We start from the raw sequence: 23,586 nt of genomic DNA, 5'->3' as shown, positions 1-23,586 counted from the left end.
TATCATGTCAACACCCTAATTCCAGAAGGTGGACGCAAGATTATAATTTCGTTTTTCGTTCATTATTTTTTTATTCAATTTTATTTAAGTTTTTTTTTTTTTTTTTTTTTTTTTTTTTTACAAATGTATTTTAAAATAGCACAGTTTAATAATTGTGTGCTCCCTAATAACATTTCCTTTCAATTCGAATCAGTTTTACTTGAATAATGCCAAATCACAACAGCAGTCACCCTTTATAAGGTAAAGAAACTACAATATTAGCAAGCACTTGGTGACAGCGGGAAAGAAAAACTTTCGTTTAACAGAAAGAAACTTCCAGCAGAACCAGGCAGGGAGGGGCAACCATCTGCCAAAATAGGTTGGAGGTAAGAGGACAACACAGTATTGAGACTGCACAAGTAATAATAAGATACCTTCACTTTAAATGTCTGTTTTGATTTCACGTCACAAGATCTGTTACACCACATATTTACACTTAAATATTGTTCGTTTTATTTGATAGCATCGTAGTTTCTATCAGATTTTTTAAATCAGTGCCAGTGATGATGCATATTGTCGATGCATATCCATATTCTTTATTGTTTTTATTTATTTATCTTTTTTTTACTCTTCAAATAGCTGTTCAGCACATAGCTTGAAAGCATTTTATAAATAAAGTTATTATTGTTATTATAATTATTATAGGTTATACAGTATTAGTTTAGATATTTTTTGAATCCATAGTGTCTCAAACAATAAAGAAACCCGACTTATTAAAAAGAAGCAACATAGCCCAATTCAAAAATCTGTCTTAAAACAGCTCTTGTCATTTCTTGTCTCTTCCTATGCCACAGTACATTTGATAATGTTATTGTTTATCATGACATCATGTAAGGGTATTCCCCTTCCACAACGCTTTTGCTTTCCATAGCTAAACTGTATTTCACTCAAAATACTTGAGTGATTTCCCGAAGTAAATTTACACCAGGTTTTTATTTGTGTCATGGATCTTCGTGCATTCTCTGGATCAAGGGGAGCTGTCGTGACTCATACACAGCGCAGAGTCTGAATAGGTAATGTTAAGCCTGTAAGTTGAATTATGAATGAATAAATTGCTTTTTATAATTAATGTTGTCTTGGATTTCATCGGCCAATGAAAGTTAGGCTATGTCATTACTTTGCTGCATTCTGGTCCAATGAATATGATTTTTCGCTGTGAATTGGTAATAATATCCAAACAAATCATCAAGCCCTCGTTAAATATTGAGATGAACCGCATCTGCTGCATTGTTATAGACTGAACAAGCCCTGTATCACTAACGGTACCAGACATTAACACAGTTTCTGGGAACATAAACTCCCGCCTTCGGCATCTGATTGGTTGCATACCCTGTCCATCATGGCATCCCTGATTTTCATTGGTCAACGCTCTCCTTTGAGAAATCCCCCTTTAAACGTTGGCAGAACGGACAAGATTTTGGAGCGGACTTATACAAAGTGAGCAAGTTGAGGGAAGCGCAGCACACGGACGTCTGTCAGGGCTGGAAATGCGCTTTAGTGATCGTACGTGAGCATCTGTGGTCCAGAAGAAACATTCCATAATCATGGAACTGGAAGAGAAATCGAAATACGGTAAATATTTAAAGTATAAAACGGAGACGCTCACTTCATTTGTCCAAAGTCCTTATCGGCTGTTAATGTAAAACCAAGTTTTATTGTGCTTTCGGAGCGGCGAAAGTAGGTCTCACACTGGTCTCAGCAGCCTTGCTTAACAAAGTACATTTCTTCATTCTCGACTTTTAATTTTTCAAGTTAGCACTTTCTCTGGTGTCGAACCCGTGTATTGTCACAAACTAACGCAAAGCAAGCTAGCTTTTACTTCTGAGTTAACGTTTTCAGTTACGGCACACGAGCCCTGTTCTGCGGTTGTGTTTTGAAAACACGGGATGCCTGAAATATGCTGCTATATTGTCAGGGTGCACAATGCCCCAGTTTGTGTTGTGCTTGTCCAGTTGCTGCCACATTCCTCAGACTGCTATGGCAGGCAGCTCAGCTAACCCAGGATGCATATAGAGCACAGCTTATTAGAAAATTCCTCTAACAAGTGAAGAGGGTTTCAATTTGTCCACCGAGTGCATTCAGTCTGCTTTGGGAAGGCTATCTTTAGTTTCATTTCACACGCAGACTCCAACTATTGACCCGAATACAGTATCAGTCCTTCTCTGTTTTGGCTGTTGTAGTTCGTAATCAGGTAATGTGGGTGTAATTATGCCCCCACTTATCCCAAAATACCTGTTGAAAATGTGTTTTTATTGCACATAACAGTGATTGTAGTACAGCTTTCTGCTCAGTGAAATCAGTACAGGCGAAGTGGTTTTCTATGAAACGAAGAGTGATTTAAACCAACAAAAAACAACAAACAAACAAAAAGTTATGCAGGGAGGTGTTTTTTTCATAGTCTGTTTTTGGATCAATAACAATGTGCCTTCTGTACAAACTTCCAGTCTCTTCACATGCAGCTTGCAGTTTATACTGTTATCATCAACATGATCATAGGGAGGAATGAAAAGTGAGGCCAGATACTTCTGCTTGCAGTTCTTAGTGTTTTCCTCCTGCTCGTCCCTGGACACACCCTTTCCCACTGTGCTTGCCACATGATGGCTAATTGATTACCTTCCACAGATTGCAATGAATACTGTGTATGTGTGTGTGCCTCTTTGTACAATGTGAATTTGCTCAGTGTAGTTAGTTGCGAAAGTGAGTAAGAATGCCTACAGCCTCTCGAATTCTTTAATATCTTTCAGTGAATCTTCATACCAGCTAAAAGAAACAACTAAAAAAAGAAGAAGAAAAGAACAATAACCTTCATGTTCCATGTGGCAGAAAATGTCAGAACGCACTATAGGATCTCCACCAGTTTTATGCGTTGGAGTAATTTCAGGCTGTAGTATATGAAGAAACCTCAATGACAGGACCTGAAGCAACCATGCAGCCTCGCCCTGGTGCAAGTTAGGCGTAATTACAAGCCATATTTAGTAGTGTAGTTTGAAACCTGATCTCCATGCCCCCCTGATCTCTCCGTCATGTCATGTTAGACTTTGCTGAAACTACATTCAGATTTTTTGGGGAAACATTTCATCCATTCACCTTCTTTTCATTTCACTTTGTGTGCTGCATTGACAAAAAACCCCCAAACAAAATAAAAATACTTCTATTATTGCAGCTTTCTGTTTCCACTGAACGGTGCATGATCATACCCTTGCAGACCAATCTGGGTTATGTGACTCTGCTAACAGGTTTGTGGTTTTGTCAGCTGCTTTGAACTGCGAGAGTGTGAGGCACTAAGAGTGAGTTACTGGGTAAAAACTGAGCTGTGGTCTTGTATTTATTCTCCCTGGCAGTGTCTGTGTTTGTAGATCACGCCTTAATCTCACTCACAGTTCCTGTTATTACCATCACAGGACATTGTGCCAATTTGTGCTTGAGTGTTCATGTCATATAAACAAAATTTTAAACAGCTTCATAGAGACTTACTGTTGTCAGCTGGTGGTATTTTTAATGATGATTTTCTGGATAAGTGTTACAAGTTTCAGTTAAAATTAAGTGTGTGGGTTTCACTTTGCATCATATCTGTAGCAGAAATCTCTTCGTTGCATCTGACAGCAGAGAATAGGAGTTGATATGATCATTAGATGTAGTTAAAGTTATTGTTCAAATGTTCATTTTTGATGAGCTTAAAGATTAGCTGCTGTCTGAAAATACTGCAATTTTCAAAAGAAACACTTCTCTTGCAAAAGTGGAGTCCAAATCTTTGCAACCATTTCCCAAAGGATCCAACAGCTTGCTTGCATTTTTGCGTGTGGTCATTGTGTTGCTTTTTCTGTAATACCGGAAATAGATCTAAACCTGGACTGAAGTTATCCACACCCTCTTTCTGTACTGACAGACATGTGGGACACAGACAGGAAGGGCTGTGACCTTTAGATTCAGGATTTTAAGCTAGTGCAACCAGCGGCAGCCCTTGGTAACATTTATGCAGCTCGAGAGCAAGACAAGCTATTGTGAACATTTGATCTATTTTTACTTTATGCCAGCTGGAGCCTTTCCTAGCCACCATAGAGGAAGATCTAGGGTACACCCTGGACAGTCTGTTGCTGGGCTAACACAGAGAGCAACCATATGCACTCACACTTACAGGGAGTTTAGATTTTCCAATGAATCTAACCAGAGAAAGTACCCAAAGAGAACCTACGTGGGTAGTGGCAACCCCAAACAACAACTCTAAAGATGGGCAGTGTTTCCAATATTGAGATCAGCATATGTGCATCAGATGTAGAACATTTGAAGCCCAAAGCTGCATACACACTGGAATCAGGCAATTGGTCAACTATCATTTACTTTCCGTGGTCTCTGGTCACCAAAGGCTGCAAACTCTCACAGTGTGTATGGGTTACGTTTCTTTTTACTACATTACAAACTACATTTTTACCACAGCATGCAGTTCTGTCTTTGGTTTTATGTTGGAACCTAAAGGGGATTTTTGTCTCTAGCTGGAATTGAACCAGCAACCTTTGACTTACTTAGCAAATGTGTTAATCACTACAGCATGGAGCCACACCTGAGCCTGGTTCTGCTGTAGGTTTCTTCGTGTTAAAAGGGAGTTTTTCCTTCCCATTGTCACTAAGTGCTTTCTCATAGGGGGTTGCCTGGTTTTTTCTATATTATTGCAGGGTCGTTACCTTACAATATAAAGCACCTTAAGGTGAAGTGTTGTTTTAATTTGGTGCTATAATAAATAAAATTGAAAGAACTGAATTGTTTCCAAAGAATAAAAGTGTAAAATCTTATTTTAGGAAATGTCCTAAATGAATAGCCAGTATATCAGTCAGCTGATAAATAAAAATATAGCTCCACTTGTGTGTTTTGTGCTGCAAAGGGTCAGAATGTCCTTAGAAAACACTCTGAGAAGCTTTCATGTAACTCCAGGATGCGTGGGCAGGTATCAAGAAAATAAAACAGGGAAGCTCAGGAATGTCGGGACACACTAAAGAGTAAATGCTTCACCTGAAGAAAAAAATGCTGCTGAGCAGAAACAATGGAAGACATGAGCTTTAGCTTCAGTCACAACAGTAATGCAGATTGGACTGTAAACTTCTTTGTGAAGGTTCATTAAAAACCAACATGGCCTTTCATTAGTAAGTTAGAGCGCTTCTACATGTGGGAAATGTTATACTTTTTTATGCTTCCAGTAAATGCTAGTGTGTCTTGCAGCACACTGGAGAGTATTTATCAGATTAAAACTTCAAATAAAAAATGTGCTCTCTTCATTTCCCTCACTGCATCGTCCCATGTGTAGTAGCAGCTGTCTGCAGATGGAGGTCATTTCTAATGAGTTACACATGACTGTTCGACCAGTTCCATCCCACTTGATTTTAAATCCTCAAGTCAGTTTCCAAGGAAAAGAGCTGGATCGGTGTCGCCGTGCCAGTTATTGCAACGCGTTTTTGCTGTTTAGAGAAGTACAGGAAACCAAAGGCTTGCAGTGATAATTCCCTTGTGCAGTAACATTAGCCAAAAAAAAGAAAAGACTGGATGGAAACTTTCATTACAGCTCCCTTTTTTTCTGGTTTCTGTGAGTGTCTGTGGAAAGCATTCGTGGCATTTAGTCTGTCTGTGGACTCTTTGTTAAAATGATGAGTTCGTTTAACACGCTCTGATTGCTTTGGGCTGTCGGAACAAACAGAAGTGGAGACCAAAATCATACAGGCACCAAGAATGAAAGCTTGTAAGATTTATTGGGTTTCCCTCTGCCCCCAGTGCAGTAGATCCATGGGAAGGAAATATATACTATTTTAGTTTTTCCGCAACACTGGTGTGAGCTGTCACATCGCTGCAGGTGACCATTTTGCAGCCATAAATATCCCAAACACCTGAATTCAATTAGCGAGAGCATTTACGCAAACCACCCCCAGATAGAGAACTCCTCCTCTGTTTACTGCAAACACATGTTCCTGATCACATACACAAATGAACTTTAGTCTCCTCCTACTCTTTCACACACCCACACCTTCTTTTACTTCCAGCCTCTCTGTAGATGAGTTAAAGTTGCCTGCAACTTTACACGGAAACAAGAGGGGAAAAGCAGGTCGACAGAAGTCATGTTTGGAAGTGCTGGGGAGGTACTGTAGGGGGAGATCAAGGGGGAGCACAGGTCGGAAAGAAGCTGCTTTTTTTTCGGGATAAACAGAGAGCTGTGCGGGGATGGGAATGTGAAATAAGTTGGGTGGAGCATTGGTTGTTGTGCGGCTATTCAGGAACAGGTTGAACTGGTTTCCTGCCAAACCATACTTGCTTCCCCCCTTAGTCATTTGTGGCAGCAGAGAGGAAAGCTGGATGAAGTGAAACAGATAAAGGAGCTGTGAAAAGAAGGAGAAAAACATTTTTGCCCGGGAAGGAATTTCAACATGCCTGAGGATGGAGAATATTATGGAAAGAACGGTATTGACTTGTTTATCTTTACTTTTGCCTCAACTAGCCACTCTTAAAAAAAAGAAAAAGAATCTAAGGCACGCTGGTGATCACTGGGTAATCTTTAGATCGGCCTTTTTTGTATAGTGCATAAGTGCTCACACCTGAAAATGCAGCGACAGTGTCAGCGGCAGCCTTGAGAATAGGGGTGTTTTTGTGCGCCACTGCCGGCAGTGGATGTGTGTGCACAGTGATACAGGTGTGGGAGGTCACGCAAGTCTCTTATCAGTGTTTTCTCCTGCACTATTGTTACAAGGTTGAATATAGATAACCACCAGAGGTGCAGATCTCTTTCTTGGACTTAATCTGTGTATTTCAAAGTTCAAAAACTAAACCTGTTTGAAATATGTTAGAAGTTAGATACCAGAACACATGTGAAATACAGCACCTACGCTCACTATAACAGGAACTGGTGACTTCTTCAAAAGGCTGTAAATGTTTGTTGCAACATAACCCCACTGACCACATTCATAAGTCACATACTTCAGAGTCATCACAGCTGTTGTTTGTCTATACTTCAAGACTCCATATGCTACACATTATTAATCTGTATGTCTGGGCACTGTTATGATGTAGGCCTGAAGCTGGTGGAGATGTCTTTTTGTGGCATAATTGTCACAGTAATGGCAACAGCAAACAGTCCCTCCCAACGCAAGCTAATAGCGTTTAAGTTTTCATTAAGCATGAGCCAAACTGCCCTCCTTCGACAAACGTTGTTTTTATACCGCAGGCTGATTATGCACTGCACTGAAATGCTGACCTTTTTTTAACTCTTTAGTCAAAGCAAAGCTATGGACCCACTGATCAGGTCAGCAACATAACAATGGGAGGTGAGAGTGTTGAAGTTGCCTCCTTCGGCACTGTTTCACAGATAGTTCTTTGTAATCTCATAGAAAGATGATATCCCTGGCTGTGAAAGACCAACCGCTTTTTGTTTGTGAGTGTAAGACAAGAAAGAGAGCTGGCTGAAAGGATGAGTTAAAGCTCAAAGCTGCTACACCAAAAACCATAGACAGTATGAAAGATGGATATGAAACGTGAAGCTAGCGTGCTGCTACATTAAAACTGTGGTTACAAAAGACATTTCCAGTTCTATAGAAGTGTCTGGGAAAAGAGCCCTCTGCCCAGACTGCTGCAAACACTTTCCAAGTGAGCTTTTGTAAATTTTTCTTATTTTAAGTTTAAGAAAGGAGGATTTGCCAGGATATCCCCACTGAAGCACCAACCCTCACTGTCAGGTTGGCTCCTTGCTTGTTTACATCTGGCGTCAGGTTTGGGCTGCTTCTTGTTACAATTTAGCATTAAAAATATCATTTGGATTAAAGAGCTTGTGGATTAACCATTACAGAATTTGGACTGGAACTGGAAAGTGAAATTTGCTTAGATAGCAGACACACTACCGTCAGATAACCTGGAGCAAGCTTAAGTGTTTGCTTAAACCTGCAACTTCAGCTGAAAGAACAGAAAACCTAGTCCTTATTGTAAGAGACAGCATGTTGTAATCTAATGATATTGAGACAAAAGAAAAAAGTTTGCTCATTTTATGAACTGGGAAGATGTGTTTGTCTACTGATGAGCATGATAGCTTTGTTTTGACATAGAGCTGTATTAAAATAACAATACTAGCTCCGCTGGTGGCTTTTCACATGGGATGTTTGCTCCTGCTCTACTATAAGTTTTACAAGAGCTCCTGGTTAGTCAGCAGGGAGGAATTTGATGAGTTTCTGGGCGTGTCTGGCCTTCAGGGAAAGTCATCTGTGAGAAGAATGGGAGGAAGACTCTGGTGCACTGCTCCATGTCCTTGATCCAGCTCTGGTTTTAACATTAATTATTGAGCAGCTATTATAAAGATGTTTTCTTAACCCTTTAAAGCCCAGCATATTGTATTTGATACATGTGTTTTGTGAGTTTTTTGTGTGTGACTTCTACATCATCAGGGTGACTTTTTTTTTTTTTTTTTTTTTTTTACCCTCAAAAAATGATATGAATTACATGACACATTTTTAATGATTAAATTGCAAAAATATGCCTTATGTAGCAAATGTGATACAAATTAAAACTCATATATATGCCGATTAAAATTTGATATATTTTGCCTAAAGGTTTCAACGAACACTCCATTATTCAAATCAAAATTCAAGATTTTTGGCAGCTATTTCATGGTTCAGGTTTTAAAGGGTTAAACCTCTCAGGAGGCCACAATGCTAAGAGCTCATTGAGTGATAAATGCACTTCTCTCCTTTCATGCAGGTGAGCCCAGGAAGCATGACCCGAACTTCAGGGGCCCAATCCAGAACAGGTGAGACAGAGATGTGGTTTACCCCTGGCTATTATACTGTGCAGATGACTACAGAGGACTCCATTAACCATTTGAACTCTCTCCACTGTAGGGGCTGCACAGACATTGTTTGCTGCATTCTGTTCATTATTGCCATACTTGGTTACATTGCAGTGGGAATACTCGGTAAGGAGACAACACAGAATCACAAATATCCAAACTGAAAGCAAGTTTCATAACCTTTTGTATCTCTCTTTTTTCCTTCTTTTCTAACCCAGCCTGGTCCCAGGGTGACCCAAGAAAGGTGATCTACCCCACAGACAGCCGAGGCCAGTTCTGTGGGCAGGTTGGCACTCCACTCGAGTGAGTTGCATTCCAAAGTATAGATAAAACTGTCTCTGCTTTGAATGATTCAGAACAATATCATTATTTTTAGTAAAAATGAGATAAATTCCCCCACCGACCAACAGCCCTGCTAACTTGAGTCATTCCTCATTTAAAAAAAAAAAAAAATCTCGCTAGGAACATTAGAAATATTTGTAACAGTTTATTGAAACGTGTAAACATACATGGATGTATATTAGACAAAAGACAGAGTTTGTACAACTCTAACAAGTGTTTGGTGTGTTGTGCCTAAAGATACATATATTGATTTATTGTTGCCTGTCTCTTTCATGTTAGGTGCCTATTCATGCCTTGATGGTTCATAGGCCAGTGTTAAGTGGCTTAGCAAACAATTCTCTGAAAATGATCAGGTGTGGTGAGAGAGTCTGGCTGCTTGGAAGCAGAAATGAGGGGTGGCTCAAAAGTTTTGGGTGGAACTTTAGATTCCTCAGGCTTTTTGGCGTACCACCATCTAAAAAGTTATATAAAATCAATTGTAAATATATATGATTGGTTTAAAAGCTTAGCTAACTTATTTAGGGAACATTAATAGAATCAGTTTTGACTAACAAGTTAACTTGAAGTTTTTCCTGGCATGTTTACATTAAATGAGTTCCCCAAAAGTTGATTCTGTTCATCTGGACGTAGCGTTTCCCTCATCCAAATGACTTCTTCGGTCTCAGCTGAACACAATCAACTTTTTTGGATTTCTTTACCTGCTGCTATTGTGCATTAGTATTGGTATTATTAGTATGGATGTTGTACTTAAAAGCCAAACCATGTATTTTTTGAATGTGTAAGAGTAAACTGGAAAGTACCTATTATGTGTAGGTGAATAAACCCTGCACACACTGTTGTGACAGCATTGTGTTGTCCCTGGAAAAAAATAATTAATTCACAAGAAGTGCAAGACTTTATGAAGCAGTATGAAACATTGTTTCCATGTCGAGTAGTATTCCAGTCATATTCTCACTTGCAAGCCAGGACACACTGATCAGTGTAAAATAAAACGGCAAATGCATGTTGTTGTTTTTTTTAAATTTTAATTAATTAATTAGTCATACTACATACAAAGTCAATTCCCTGTCCACAGAAAGAATTCATGTTATTTAATATAATGTATTTCTTTGGTTCATTCATGTAGGACTACATGTAAATTCTAATCCTCTCTCATAATTTGCATGGACCTCTGGACAATAACAGTGAATAATAATCATCCTGATGCCCTTTCAGTTTTGGCACCATCAACCTGTGCTGTGTTTTTTTTTTTTTTTTTTTTTTTTTTCCCATCTCTTGTTTTATCATTCAGTGCAAACGTTTAGCACCTCGTTTTCAGCCGCTGTCAGAAATTAGTGTACATTTCTGTGAACTTTCTTTTTCTTGTTTGCAACAGGAAGAAGCCCTTTTTGTTCTACTTCAACATCATGAAGTGTGCCAGTCCCATGGTGCTGCTGGAGTTCCAGTGCCCAACCACACAGGTGCCAACTCCCCTGTTTATAAATGTTTATTTAAAAAAAAAAAAAAAACACTATTTACAGTATGTCCTTTGTTGTGAAGGCTTAAAATTCTGAGTGTAGAGTTTGGGCAGAGTTGCCTTTTGCTTTTGTTTACAGATGAGGATAGAAGTGACTCCCCCAGCCCCCTACCAGCAGGTTTTCTTTAGAAAGAATACATTTATACCCATAATAACAGAATTATTTCAGAAAAGAAGACCAGGCCTTCAAAAACTGACCCTTTTATTGAGCCGTAGCACAAACCACTGCTGTGCAATGATATGCTTTGTAATCTTCAAAGCCTATGAAATGAACTGAAAACTGAGGATTTTATTCCAATTTATGCCCAATTTTTATAGAAAAAGCTTCAACATGTGGTTTGAACTGTTCAAATGAAATCAGTTTAAGCTTGAAAAAAGAATTATTGATGCTAATAAAGCAGGAGATGGATATACAAAATTATCACAGCGTTTCCAGGTATCACAGGCTAGACTGAGAAGTATCATCAAGAAATTCAGAGAGCCACACAGTACAAAACAAGCCTGCCAGTGGTACAAAATGAAAGCATCCAAAGACTTTGGAAAGAACTCTCAACAGTGCACCCCCGAAAAACTGCCAAGGCACTGGTGAAATACTTGGCCAAGATGGGAGTTGCAGTCTGAAAGAAAACGATAACTAGAACCCTGTGCAGCAAAGGACTGGGAGGTTGTAGACCTCACTTGTGTCGAAGAGGCAGCAAGAACAAGCTGAAGGAGGATTGTTATTACATTATTTCCTTTAAAAAAAATTGTTTGACTGCTTTTTGTGATGGGAATGTGGCCTGACTGTCCTGCTGTCCATGTTCATCTTTAGATGTGTGTGGAGAAGTGTCCTGAAAAGTTCATGACATTAGTCAGTGCATACGCTATCAGTAGTGACTTTGCCTACTATAAAAACTTCTGCGAAGAAGGAGTGACCAACACAATGGTGAGTTGTACTTGAAATCTTCTGTACTATCTCTGGTATTGATATATCCGAATGTTTTCTGCAGACCTTCACATGTGTTTTGGATATACTGTGTTTTTAGGGTGTTCCACAGATCCTCAGCCAACGTCTCTGTCCTGCAATGCTGCTTCCCAGCAAACCCTGTAAGTAGAATCTCTAAATATGTGTAAGTGATTCTTTTTCAAAAGAATTTTAAGGCAGTGGAATAATCCTTGCTAGTTTTAGAATTTTATTTTTGGACTCTACTAGAGTATCATTGCATGAGTCATGACCTTTGACCTTTACAAAAAGGCTATCAGAGAAGATTGCCCCCCACCCCCCATCAGATTTACACACACAAACAAACACATCATTCACATTTTTCTGCACTCCTTCCTGGCAGAAGAATTGTAAAATATTTTATTACTATAGTTAAACAAATATCTGGTATATGACCAAAAATTATTTACTATTAGCTGAAAATGTGGCGTTCTTCAGTCTTAGCTGACTGCAGGTTTCCCAGCCTCAATGATCAATGGTCTTTAATCAGTGGTTTTTGATCAGTGGTTGTTGATCAATAGTTGTTGATCAATGGTCATGACAATTTACATATTAATGATCAAAGAACTGACCTCACTGCCCATTGTTCATTCAGTGGTTTGGTTTCAGTCATTGTGCAAATGCACTGTTTATATGGAGAAACCTGCAGTCAGCTGAGACTGAAGAAGTCACTTGAATGAGTGACGAAACGTTTCCCCTATGAAAACGCTACATCCAGATGAACAGAATCAACTTTTTGGATTTCCTTAACTGGATGATTGAGATCAAAAGATCAAGATCTTTACTTTAACACTTCTAAGTTTATGTCTGTTTTTAGATTTGACAGTTGTCTTGACAGAACACCACAGATTCACAGTTCTAACAAATTCACATTTATCTTATATTAGGCCTTAGGGTTTGGCTGATTAATGGAGGGGTTGCACTATCCCTATAAACCAGATTATTTCTGATTGGTTGTGAATCATACCCAATAAATTTGAGCAGCTGATGGGGTGGGGCTTATGTGGTCATAGCCACGCCTCAGAGGACCATATTAGGAATACCTGAACGAGCCAAAAGTTAAAAAAGAAAAATCTGTTGGAAGCCGAGCCTGAAGTTTTGAACTGTTGAGATTAATGTGAACATCCACCTTTAGAACAGTAAATGTATTAAAGAATGTGAGGAAGATATAATAGGTTTATTTTTAATAGTTTTCAAATGACATTGTTTACACATGTAGGGAACCAAATCTCATCTTTTTTGTTTTCGTATTTTCACAATTACACATTTCTCTACTTTTCTTTCAGTCACCCGCAGGTGCTTCCCAGCTTTGGGCAAGAAAGGCGATGTGATAACTGTGGGAAACAGCTCAACGTTTAATGATGGAAGTGGAATTAGAAACGCCAAAGATCTTATAGCTGGTGTACAGTGAGTATACATTAGTGGAATTTTGTGACACAACTAATTTCACTTAGTTGTGTCACTTATATTCTTGGCCTGTGTCAACCTGCCACTACAGATAATGTGCGATGAGAAATTCCTCAAATGGATAAACACACGGGGCTCTCTCCACAGGAATGCCACTGTGGTAATGGAAGCTCGTCAGGTGGTGATGAAAATCTTTGAGGATTTCACACATTCCTGGTACTGGATCCTCTTGTAAGTAATAAACTCTCCCTTTTTTTTTTTTTTTTATCCTTTTCTTATCAGTTCTGTTTGTATTGAAAAGAGATTTTCCTTAAATTGACTGTACCTCCTCTTTGCAGGGGATTGGCTATTGCCATGATCATCAGCCTCCTCTTCCTCATCCTCCTCCGCTTCCTGGCAGGGATCATGGTCTGGATCATGATTGGCATGTTGGTAGCGGTGATAGGATATGGTAAGGGACAAGTGGATTAAATGTCATCATGGTTCATAATGCCCTAGTAATCTGGACCTACCTAGAAAGCAGGTCCAGACTAGCCGGTCAGTAAGTAAATCATGAGTGTCAGTATAACTGTGAGCATGCACAGTGAATACACTAGTATTCACCACAGCAGGAATATTAATGCAGGGTTGGTAACTTTTGATTTCCTTGTTGTCAGAAAACTGTAGTCAGTGTGAAAAAATGGAAACTGAAAGAATTTGCATGAAAGGAAGACGCAAAGTTTGAGTGAGCTGACCCACAAGGACAGCTGTGATGTTAAATGACACATTTTTATTCAAATAGAATTTAGTTGAGTGTGAAGAAAAACATATCCTAACCTGATCTGTTCACACTACAAGGTAAATTAAAATCATACAGTTGTCAATATGAGACACACCGCTGGAAAAAAAGATGTTGCATGCCAAAACAAACTGAGCTGACATTTGCATGTGCACACCAAGTGTATATTAAAAAACACGTTCATTAGTGTGGGAAAAGAATTTTATTCATCCTTGCCAAGTCGTTGATCATTTGACAGTTTACCTCAAAGTATTTCTAAACAGTGCTGTGCACACTTGGCAAGTTCAGTTTCAGTGTCCCAAAAAGTAATTATATTAACTGCTTTAAGCTTTTCTTTTTTTACCCCTCCTACCAACCACGTAACCTTCAATCTTTGCTACCTCCCATATGGAAAAGAAATAGTAAAAACTTATATGATTTACTCATGAAAGTGGCCACTTTCTCATTACTTTCATATATTATTTTAGTAAGTATCCAAAACATACAAGTTTCATTATATAATTTTTCAAGGGATCTTATATCTGTTTCACACAAGACAGATACAAACTTTATAAGATTTATATATATCTTTTCCATATGGGCTTGCTACTCTACAGTGTACTACTGGAGAATCACTGACAGACTGCTTTTGCAGTCAAAGAAAATGCAATGCAAATATGTGTTTTTATGGCTTTAACACACGACCATAAGACTGTCGACTCAAAACAAATCTGTTCTGAAGGACTGGAATTGAAAATCAAATGCAGAGTGTTAGCAAAACAAGTAGTTGGATTTTGCAGTTGTTCAACCAAGTAATTTCTCAGATACATTTAATCTGAAAGTGCTGATGTTGTCTATTCTCCATCAGCTCATCTATTTGCTAGTAGTAACTCTTGTTTACCCACAAAACAGGATCTGTAACTGATCTCAGAGCGGTGGCAGCCTGTCTGTTAGCTTAATCTCCCATCAGTGACCAGAGGTTTATCCACAATGGCATGGCACAAAAAATAATGTGTAGGCTAATGCGAAGATAAACATCACTGTAAAATGATGTGCAGCAAATATAGTAAGAATGTTCCTAAGTCTGATCTAGTATCCCACTTGACCTTTGATCTTACATTTCTGTGTGTTTCTGTGGCTTAGTTAGCTTTTTTATTGACTGCATAGAAGACAGTTTTTTCAGGCTCAGCGGGGGACAGAGAGAGGTTTGCTGAGGTAAATGTGAAAGTTATCATTGTAACTGACTCTTGAATGGAAAGAGATCTCCTCATCTGTAGGGAAACAAACCCAAAAGGAAATAACAAAGAAAGGCCCCTTTTGCCACCTGCTTTACAGTTTTTCTGTGCGCTTCCTGTTGCTGTTTAGGTATCTTCCACTGCTACATGGAGTATGCGGCCCTGAAAGGAGAGCCCGGCGCTAATGTGACTATCCAGGATCTGGGCTTACAGACAGATTTCACAGTCTACCTGCAAATTAGACAGACCTGGCTGGCTTTCAGTCAGTATACATCCACGGATTATCATCCACATTCAAGATATGTTGATCTAAAACTGAGACACTCATGTGATTTTTCTCGTTTTCTTCCTCTTATCTCCTAATGTAGTTATTATTCTAGCCATTGTGGAGGTCATCATCATTTTGCTGCTCATCTTCCTTTGGAAGAGGATCCTCATTGCCATTGCTCTTATTAAAGAAGCCAGCAGGTCAGACTTCATTTTAGAGCTGTAGCAAGTAGAAGAGAAACAGATCAATGAAAGTTAGATGTTAAATTGTTTATTTTAGAGTGACTCACAATAACGAATTAAAGTGCTGGACTAAGGGTGCAGATAAAGAACCTGATACATAACTGTGAAGGTAGATGTTTGCGTTTGACTTTACCGTTGATGCTGTTGTCCTGTTTTCAGAGCAATTGGACATATGTTTTGTTCCCTTTTCTACCCACTGTTTACGTTCCTCCTCCTGGCTGTGGTCATTATCTACTGGGGAGTAACTGCTGTGTATCCTTTCAAGTTATGGTTCGTGGTGGTGTTGTTATTTAGGGTTGATTCTATTCAAAATGCAAGGAGAGAAATTTAATTCTTTGCCCGTTATCCTGGTTTCTAACCACCTGCAAGAGCAGCAGGCAGTGTAGCCCAACTGCATGGTGAGAAAAGAAAACCGTTCAGTTGTACTTTTCGTTATGTTCTTGTCAGAATAACTTTGAAGAATTTTAACTGTTTTTGTGGATGTGAATTAAAAAATTAATGTGCCTATGAATTAAACAGTTTTGACAAAGACACTTTACACAGAGTATGTGCTGTGATGATGAACAGGGCTGTTAAATCCACATTAAAAGCCAAGGCTGAAGTTTGATTATGCAGCTGCACAGTATGCATGATCAACGTTCACTGCATTCATCAACAAAAAAAACTATCAAAACAGAGGAGCATAAATATTATACATTATTATTATTAGTAGTAGTAGTATTATTATACTCATCCTCTCATAATTGTCAGTTTTTCGTCATCAGTTAATGACTGTAAGCCTTAACAGAACTGATCAGTTTCTTGTCCACTTCTAATCAAGCTGTCTACAAAATCTTCAATGAAACAAATTGCGACTACTCGAGAAAAACGTGTGACCCAGCTGTAAGTTTTTCTCTTCTTCATTTGTGTTATTTTCATGTCACTTCACTTCCATCCATGTTACTTGCATTTAACATTTTGGATTTGTGAAATACATTTGCGGCGTCACTAAATTAACCGTGTCTTTGTTCAGAACTACTCGACAAGTCCCATGAAAGCCCAGTGTCCTGACTCGAAGTGCCTTTTTGCCTTCTACGGTGGAGAGACCCCTTACCATAAATACCTAATTGCCCTGCAGTTCTACAACGTCTTCCTCTTTTTCTGGTGTGCCAATTTTGTCTTGGGACTGGGACAGATGACCCTAGCCGGGGCGTTTGCTTCTTACTACTGGGCTGCCAAAAAGCCAGATGACATTCCTGCTTTCCCAGTGTTTTCTTCTCTTGGGAGATCTCTCAGGTTTGTATCTGTGTTGGGTGAAGACTTTTGGTAAAACTGTCTTCTGACATTTGCTTTGCTGGGTCCTGAGACGGTCTTCCTGTTTTCATTCTTTACTTTTTTTAAGGTATCACACAGGGACTCTGGCATTTGGCTCCCTTATCCTCTCCATCATTCAGATCATCAGGGTTTTGCTGGAGTATCTGGACCACAAGCTGAAAGGTTTGCTACTTTTCATGGAGTTCAATATTATATAGGTGTCATCTCAAGGCTGCAGTCCGCCGTTTGTAAGAATACGAGCTATAAAAGTGATCTATTTATGTCTAACATCTGTTAAAGGTTGATTGCTCTCATTCGCAGGAGCCCAAAATAAGTTTGCAAAGTTCCTGTTGTGCTGTCTTAAGTGTTGTTTCTGGTGTCTGGAGAAATTCGTCAAGTTCCTGAACAGAAATGCGTATATTATGGTACGTGTTTCAATCATTATTTATTCAAGTCTCTGAGCTGGCATGATTAAAAGCTTTGGTATTTATAATGTTAAGTGTTATCTTGATGTAATGAGTGTGTTTGGCCTCTAGGCGGCAATCTATGGCAAAAACTTTTGCACCTCTGCCAGAGACGCCTTCTTCCTCCTCATGAGGAATGTGATCAGGTGAGTGTAAAATCATCACCTCATCAGAAAGCATTTTGTTAAATGTTTAATCGTATAAAGCTGACTGGAGTAAATGGCTGTTTTTAAATCCCTGCAGGGTGGCTGTGCTGGATAAAGTGACAGATTTCATTTTATTTTTGGGCAAACTGCTCATTGTTGGGCTTCTGGGTGAGTCTGCTTTTTGTTAATTTATTTTTTTCTTTATTTTAGGGTTTTTAAAAATGTTTTAAAACAGGATTTAATTGGAGCATTAAATAGGACTGGATCGCTTCCACAGATTTATAATGTACAATGTTTTTTATAGCTAATAGAAATTGTAATCATCAGCTCAGACTGTGTAGTGTACATGGGAATTGTATTTATATATTTTTGGGGGTTTCTCTCCACAGGGGTCTTTTCCTTCTTCTTCTTCTCTGGGAGAGTGAAAGCCTTTCAGAATACAGCTCCAACCCTGAACTACTACTGGGTACCCATCCTGGTAAGCAGGGCTGAATTTCTATTTTTTTCTTTTCTTGTCTTTAATTGTTTTGTTGAAGGATAATGTTTGTGTGGTTGTTGTCATCTCTGTCAGACTATGGTGGTTTGCTCATACCTCATCGCCCATGCATTCTTCAGCGTGTACTCGATGTGCGTGGACACTCTGTTCCTGTGTTTCTGTAAGTGACACATTCTCAGTCAATTGTGACATCTGTATGTGACTTTAAATTATCCACGCAAACGTCCAAACAGGTTCTGAGGTGAAAGGGGAAAAAAAACAGTGGAGGAAGGGCGTAATGTTAGGAATGAACTAAATGAAAACTTTTCTCACTTTGCTTCTGGTGTTGGGCTGTCACTAATTTTAAATTGCATGAAATACGGTGTGCTACATTTCAAAATAACAGCCTGCTCCTGTTAGCCTGAAAAATGTTGCTGCTTGGTGATGAAGTGATACTTTGGGTGCTTTTGCTTGCTTGCCATTTGACTTTCTTTCTCTTTTTGTGTCTCCTTTCCTGTTTCTCACTTCCTAATTCACCCCTTCTTATTTCCCTTTCCCTTCCCACTTGCCCTCTAACACCCTGGTGTATACATACATTTTTCCCGTTCACCCATTAACACAAAATAATCAAAAACATGATAAAGGCGAAGACCTGGAGCGCAATGACGGCTCAGCTGCGAGGCCTTATTACATGTCGCCAAGTCTTCGTGAGATTCTGTGGAAGAACAAGGAGGAGGATCCATCTGAGCCCAACGCTCAGCAGCAGCAGCAGCAACACGATGAAGACAGCCAGCTGAAACAGGAGGCTCATGAGGAGGACGCAGCTTAGAGAGGAGGAGTTTGTGGGGGGAAAAACTCAGATTTTCCACTTAATTACAGGCAGAGCAAAATTCAGAAAGTCTTTTTATTTTGGACCCTTTCAAAGTATGAGCTGGGACTCTGTTATCTGCTCCCGTATTAACTTCTCTCAGATACTAGTACAGCTACAAAACACCACGCCTTAAAATGGCAGGGATTCAGCATTTTGCTTTAGTCCACTTTGTGCAGATGAAACCCCGCAAGTTTCAAAATGAATGAAGGAAGTTTTTCAGTTCAGAGTGATTTCAGCGTCCTCCTGAGGTAATAGGACACTGAACGTTCCCTAAATGGATTGTCTAGGCTTAGTATAGTTTGCCTCTGGTGGTCTTTAAAACTGTTACATCCGACACTAAGTAGCATCTTATACAGCAGCATATACCACATTGTCTTCAGTAGAATTTCACAAACTCACAGCAAATACAGTCTAATACTATTTTTTTTATATTTAGAAAACTCATTTAAGAGTAAAGCACATGGCTTCATTTTTTCGGTGTCTCTTTTACTCGCAAGGGATCACCACAGCGATCCAATCTGCATATTTGATCTTGTGGATTTTGACACTGGATGCCCTCCTGATGTAACCCTGCTAGGAATTTGTCTCCTCCCCAACTGGTGATCTTTTGCTTGTTAGGCAAATATTTTAACCAAAAGTAAAGCAGACTGCCTAAAATTAAGCCTAAAGCATGGATTGTTGCTAGGAAGTAATTGAAAGAACAAACAAACACACAAACAAACAAACAAACAAAATCGCACTACTGTAGTACAGTGTAGGACAAGAAAACTCTGGTTACAGCTGGTAACCAAACCCTGTAGAAGCTATAACCAGAGTTTTTTAAACAAACTACTTGCTTATGTAATAGGGTAGTTTAATAGAGTTACATTTGTCTCTTAAACCTGCTTTTATCCTAGCGGCAAGTAGGGGGCGACTCCTCAAGTTATATGGAAGTCGGTGGGAAAACAAGCCTACTACTTACTATATTTATGACCTCAGTAAATGCAATCCTCAAACTAGCCATCATCAGTGGCTAGTGTGATATCTTGATGAGTACAGAATAATGATTAAACTACTAATTATGGTCCAATTTACTCTAGCAGACTTAAAGAGATCCACCCTCACACTTGACGTCTTGTTAAAAAAACAAACAAACAAACATTATATGATGGGAAGGGCCAAAAGTTGGGGTTCCAAAAACCAAAGGGTGATGTCATAGTGACCATGCTCGTGTTTTATATACAGTTTGTGATTGTTTCTAAAATAATTCAAATAAATCCCCACAACAGACCTTATTCGTCAGTAAGGAGGTCACTAAGGGTCAACTTATGCAAACACAAGGGCTTTACAGCAGGCAGGAGTTTGGTATGTGTTTAATTGTTGTATGAATTTTGTGATGCGAGTGATGTCACCTCACACTCAGAGATTTATTGACGCTCGCTTCATCCTGTTTAGCATGCTGAAAGCTGGCAGATGTTTTATGGCTATTGAAAATGTGAAACTTAAGTGAACATCTGGGTAAATGAATGGCTCCCTATGAGGTGACTTCATATTTCTAACTCTGTGTTGCCTCTATAAAACATGCTCGCACTGCCACTAGCCAATAGAAACTTGAAGCCAATCATGTGCCTAATTTACAGCGTTATTAATGTTTTTCACATTAATATATTGTTTACAGTTGATGCAAACAGAATCTTTTTTAATACACTCAGTGAAGCACTTTAATCTATGTTCACTCTAAGCCATAACACATTTGTCTGTTTAATGAATGCTGGTGAGTCTTTTAGTCGTGCAATTTTGTTTTGTTTTTTTAAACTGTAAATTAGTGTAGCTTCGCCTTTGAAAATATTTTTTTTAATGACGGTGTGTTTTGCAGTGCAGTTGGTTTAATAAACACAATTTAACCAGTGATATCTGTTTAATCCCCCCAAAAAAGATGCTTTTTTTTTTTTTTTTTTTTTTTGGCAGAACTGAAAGGTTTTCATTCCGATTTCCTACCTGTGAATATACATCACAAAATCTGATGCTCATTTAAACTTATGCCAAGTCCTCGAAAGCACTCACGCTGGTTTAATGTCCTTTTCTTTGACCTCTTTCCAGTGGAGGATTTGGAGAGGAATGACGGCAGCCCGGAGAGGCCCTACATGATGTCCGAGAAGCTCCTCAAAATCCTGAAAAAGAAGAACAAGACTGACCCAGCTCAGTAGACCACTCCATGTAGTAGCGTAAGCCTTAGCAGGGTGAGATCGTGGGCTAAAGACAGCTGGGGTTTTGTTGAGTTTGAAGTTGGATAACAAGCTCATGTCATCGGTTATAAGCTGTATCTGCTGAATTTGGTTATTACTAAATGTTTTATAAGCTCTTCTGAACCTTAGTTTGGACACAGACCTAAAAATGTCCACATTCCCACATTTTATTTCTTGCTGAAAGCATCATGAAGTCTGGCAGGTTTTGTGGATTTTAAAAACGTAGCGATTGCACGTTTATCAACTGAAAAAGAAAAATGAACAAACATGTTAGTGGTATATAGAATTCTTGTTTTTTGTCACGTTTTACTGTTAATATTTGAGTAGTACGGGAAGGTACATATAAAGGGTCATCTGCTACAGTTTTGTAATATGATCTGTTTTTATTCTTGTATTTTTTTTCTTTTAAAATATCTATAAATGTGTGTAACTTGTGTCATATTTGAATTAACAGTTAACCTTGTAGGCACCAAAGCCATTACCCCGGCAGTCAGGTATACATAGTGCTTTTATACCACTTTGCCTAAAGCATCTGGTGCTGCGGTGTTCCTGTTATCAGCAGCCATATGGAAATATAACCAAAAGCAAACAAAAAAACCCAACTTGTATCTTGATAGATATGCTGGTTCGGATGAGGGGATTTTTTTTTATGTCATTTTTGTGACGCTGAACTGTTTTCAAATAAAGCATAGTTTTCTATAAAAATCCATGTGAGTCTTTATGTATTCATATACCAAAGGCTTTAAGGTGCTCCCAGTATTTCAGCATTGGTGTCATTCTGATAGTTTCATCCGTGCTAGACTTGATGTGACTCGAGTCTTTCAGGTACTGGGGATAAGCTCAGGTTAGTTTCTTTTCTAAGCTTAAATGGTCATACTTTCTGTTCCCTGCTGGAACTGAAAGTATGACCATTTCCCCCCCCTCAAAAAATTCTATATATTGATTTTGAATAAATCCTTACAAAACTAACATATAAATGTCACATCTTTCCTTTTAGCTTTAAACTTAGAAAACATAGGATTTTATGGATTTCTACAAACTGTAACTAACTGCTGTTCTACGTTTGACCATGAGAGGGTGTGCATATCCTCACTACAGGTCATTCACAGTAAAATCACCTGTAGTGTGTAAATGCTGACTTTACGTAAGTGTCTAATGACTAATGCGGGAAAGTCTGTCAGGGTTTGATAAAAATCAACTTTCTAGCAGTCATATCAACAACTCAGCAGTAATGGAAAATAGCTGAATACTTTTAAAATACTCTGTTACGATTCAGAGGCAGGGCCTTCAGTCAGAGAGCTGCCAGTAGACACACTTCTGGAGATGTTTTAATGCAGAGCGTTTTAGAACAGGTAACAGGATGCCCTTGACTTTGAATGAATACACTGCTAAAAAAAATTAAAGGAACACTTTGAAAACATCTGATTGTTATGGGGGAAAAAATCATGTTGCGTATCTATATTAATAATTTGGGGGGGAAACTTGTAGGAAGGAATAGGATGCCACACTGTTTGATGAAAATGACAGTTATTAATTATAGAGGGCTGAATTCAAAGATAAAGGAGGGAACAAAATGACGTGCCAGGTTCGTCCTTTTTGCTGAAATTTCACTGAAGCTGAAGAATGGTTCTCAGTAGTGTGTATGGTTCCCACATGCTTGCCTGGGCTCCTCCCAGATCTGGACCAGGGCAACACTGAGCTTCCAAACACCGAAACATGATGTCGCAGAGTTGTTCTGTTGGATTTAAGTCCGGTGATCGTGGGGTCCAGTCAATGGAGTCAATTTCTTCATCCTCCAGGAACTGCCTGCATACTTTTGTCACATGAGACTGGGCATTGTCACGTACCAGGAGGAACCCAGGACCCACTGGACCAGTTGAGGGTCTGACACTGGGTCCAGATATTTCATCCCAATATTTAATAGCAGTCAGAGTGTTATTACCTAGCCTGTAGAAGTTTGTGTGTCCCTCCATGGATATGACTCACTATCACTGACCCATCAACCAAACTGGTCATGCTGAACAATGTGACAAGCAGCATAATGTTCTCCAAGGCTTCTCCAAACCCTTTCATGGCGGTCACATGTGCTCAGGGTGAACATCACGTCCAGGGTGGACCTCAATAATTCTTGTCGGGCAGTGAGCACAGGCCACCCTCATGAAGTCTATTTCTGATTGTTTGTTTAGAGACACACTAGTGTCCTACTGGAGGTCATTTTGACTTGATGCTGTACTGTGATTAAAAAGTGTTCCTTTCATTTTTTGAGCATTGTACTTTCTTGTTTTAAAGAATTCAAAGACTTCTCGAGCTGTGTTTATGGTGCGTGCACTTTGTCACGTTGACTCTGAGCCACCGCCTCAGTGTCGCTTCACTCCATTTTCAGTACAGCTCCTCTGTGACACTAAATGTTTGAAGAATGCCAATACTGAGTGATCTCCAGGTGTCAGCATGAGTGATCTCAGCATGCACAGAGGGCAGGTTTGTGGTATTTTTTGGCCAAGACCTCGCTTATGTAACA

At 39.1% G+C, this 23,586-nt stretch overlaps 1 protein-coding gene across 5 annotated transcripts; it reads left to right on the top strand.

Annotated features, from left to right (window-relative positions):
• Positions 1-1,427: 1,427 nt before the first annotated feature.
• On the top strand, positions 1,428-21,775 carry LOC100704411 (choline transporter-like protein 2). 5 transcript variants are annotated; one of them, XR_003219880.1, is made up of 23 exons: positions 1,428-1,611; positions 8,758-8,806; positions 8,898-8,971; positions 9,064-9,148; positions 10,563-10,647; positions 11,515-11,628; positions 11,729-11,789; positions 12,972-13,092; positions 13,240-13,323; positions 13,431-13,543; positions 15,215-15,346; positions 15,453-15,552; positions 15,754-15,846; positions 16,392-16,476; positions 16,607-16,869; positions 16,976-17,070; positions 17,209-17,312; positions 17,424-17,497; positions 17,595-17,665; positions 17,887-17,975; positions 18,069-18,153; positions 18,617-18,851; positions 20,923-21,775. XR_003219880.1 is itself a non-coding variant. In XM_013270174.3 (22 exons), exons 1-22 carry the CDS (start codon positions 1,584-1,586, stop codon positions 21,027-21,029), a joined length of 2,112 nt encoding a protein of 703 aa, XP_013125628.1. In that variant the 5' UTR covers positions 1,429-1,583; the 3' UTR covers positions 21,030-21,775. The 5 variants fall into 5 exon arrangements, 3 of the variants coding, with proteins under 3 accessions (XP_013125628.1, XP_019213773.1, XP_005468576.1); XR_003219879.1 differs by lacking the exon at positions 1,428-1,611 and adding an exon at positions 6,029-6,477; XM_013270174.3 differs by lacking the exon at positions 18,617-18,851 and having other exon boundaries at positions 1,429-1,611.
• The last annotated feature ends 1,811 nt before the right edge of the window (positions 21,776-23,586 follow it).

This window comes from Oreochromis niloticus, linkage group LG4 (genome assembly GCF_001858045.2).
Source record: "Oreochromis niloticus isolate F11D_XX linkage group LG4, O_niloticus_UMD_NMBU, whole genome shotgun sequence".
Classification (NCBI taxonomy): domain Eukaryota; kingdom Metazoa; phylum Chordata; class Actinopteri; order Cichliformes; family Cichlidae; genus Oreochromis; species Oreochromis niloticus.
Note: the sequence above shows the minus strand (reverse complement) of the source record. Positions and strands in the feature narration are given on the sequence as shown.

What these genes read in the sequence shown, in the direction of transcription:
- LOC100704411 (XM_005468519.4), top strand. Translation starts at nt 6,444, where the DNA reads ATGCCTGAGGATGGAGAATATTATGGAAAGAACG. An exon ending in AAGGAGTGACCAACACAATG is followed by an intron (nt 11,629 to 11,728) that starts GTGAGTTGTACT and finishes CTGTGTTTTTAG; the next exon opens with GGTGTTCCACAGATCCTCAG. An exon ending in GATCTTATAGCTGGTGTACA is followed by an intron (nt 13,093 to 13,239) that starts GTGAGTATACAT and finishes CTCTCTCCACAG; the next exon opens with GAATGCCACTGTGGTAATGG.